Source organism: Apaloderma vittatum, unplaced genomic scaffold (genome assembly GCF_000703405.1).
Source record: "Apaloderma vittatum isolate BGI_N311 unplaced genomic scaffold, ASM70340v1 scaffold30583, whole genome shotgun sequence".
NCBI lineage: Eukaryota > Metazoa > Chordata > Aves > Trogoniformes > Trogonidae > Apaloderma > Apaloderma vittatum.
Genome location: NW_009709130.1, coordinates 18173 through 19941, shown reverse-complemented (window position 1 = coordinate 19941; position 1769 = coordinate 18173). Strand labels below are relative to the sequence as shown.

Sequence of the window (1769 nt, the reverse complement as noted above, 5' to 3'; positions counted from 1 at the left end):
GAGTTACTGGTGTGGAATGGATCTGAGAGTACTGATGGGAATGTGCTCCAACATCACCTGTGGAGCAGGTGTGGGCAAGCTTGGACTCTAGCCCAAGGTAAGGGTGAGGCCCTGATTTCTCAAAATCTGCCTTATTTACTTCTTCATCTAGTGACAAACCCTTCCAGCTCTGATGGCTGGCCCTAGTTGAGGGCACGTGTATACGTGAGGTACACCTGACACCTTGAGTTGAGGCAGCTTGGCTAAACCTGACAGGGGCACCCAAACTTTTCACCAGGCTCACTGGAACCAGTCTGGACCCTTAGGAGTTTGATGGCAGCTGGTTTTTGCTATCTTTCTGAAGGAGTAAGAGAGCAAAGGAATACCTCAAAGGCATGCCCTCACCCAGCAAGAGAAATAATCCCCAGCTAACACTCTAAAAAGCAGGGCTTAAAAGGGAAACCTTCTCTGACGGTGGGTAACTCATGCTGTTGTTCATGTTGATGTTCTTCATGGAGATGAGGGTGATGCTGTTATCCTTCTGGCTTGGGCCTGCTGAGCAGCTGTTAGGAAGAGAAGGCAGTGTTAACTACTCCAGAAGATGAGAGGGGGTGGTTTCTTTGCACACAACAGGAGGCAAACAGGCAAGGCTGTGGCTGGCTGGTACGTGGGACCGGGGTTGATTTGCACTGCTCTGTGAGCTGCTGTGCTGATTCGGGGCCATCCGTAGTGCCCAGTTACCAGAACTGGAACAAAAGGAAACGTTACTGTGTCCCTCTGTCCTATACCCTTCAGTTTATTTGCCGTACAAAGGGAGCCCTGGATGTTTTTCACATGTGATACTGCTGCTCGTGTATTGCCAGAGTCTCTTAAGAGTGAGAGCACTGTTAGGAAGGTGCATTGCCCTTTTCTCCCTACCCTGAGGGCTGGGTTACGCATTTAGGGCCAGCGAGGACTGGGTGGCTTTGGGGATTAGGGTGCCTCAGGGGCACCGTCCTCTGCTCTGATCTGTCCTGCCTCAGTGGCTTCAGATCACTTGGATCATGATCATTAAGGGTATTTGGGAACTGTTGGTGTTGCAAATTTGGCACCTAAATACTTAAGGACTTTGCTCCCTGTGCCCCTTGCCTCTTTCCAGCATTTAAAGCTGATTTTGTTGGGTTTTTTTTACCTGCCTCAAAGATGTCATTAAATGCTTCCACCTGAAATAACCAAAGCAGCCTCTTTTCCTTGCTAGAATTAGTTCTGGGATAAAATTAGCATTTTTCAATAGGATGTGAATAGTATGAGCAGCCTTACCTCTCTGATACCATGGAGGTCCCTGGTTTCTGTTTGTCTGGAGGGAGAAAGGCAATTGGTGATGTACAAGTGAAAAAACATCACAGCCAAGCCATAAAATAAGGCAGCTATATTCAGAATTACGTTGTACAGTGCTACAGATGAAATCCAAATGAGATTAGAAACACCGTGGGGGATACTTGAGAGTAGATTAGAGGAATTTCTTCAACTGACGTGACAAGACTGAAGGTTTTGCTGCCTTTTCAGTCACCAGTATGCTTTGGTCTTTTGGCAGTTAGCCGCCTTGCCGTGGAGCAGCCTTGCCCTCTAGTGGGGAGCTGCTTAGTGGGAAACGGGATTCCTAAGAAAAAGGAATGTCAAACTCCCTGAGTTTTGCTGGAAGAGCTGCCCACCTCTGGAAATCTGCACGTTTGACCGAAGCAACCTTGAGACTGTTTCCTTGGGCAGGTGGAGCTGGGCTGGGGCTCTAAAGAGGTGGTCACACGGCATTC

The 1769-nt window shown here is 48.4% G+C and overlaps 1 protein-coding gene across 1 annotated transcript in view; it reads right to left on the bottom strand.

Moving 5' to 3' along the window:
- Positions 1-442: 442 nt before the first annotated feature.
- ECSCR (endothelial cell surface expressed chemotaxis and apoptosis regulator) overlaps positions 443-1769 on the bottom strand; it is a gene marked incomplete at its 3' end in the record, with an annotated part of 17068 nt that continues 15741 nt past the window's right edge. The window contains exons 6-7 of the mRNA XM_009866815.1: positions 1279-1315; positions 443-542 (exon numbers count right to left, since the gene is read on the bottom strand). Coding sequence (XP_009865117.1) covers positions 443-542; positions 1279-1315 — 137 coding nt within the window. The remainder of the gene's footprint in view (positions 543-1278; positions 1316-1769) is intronic.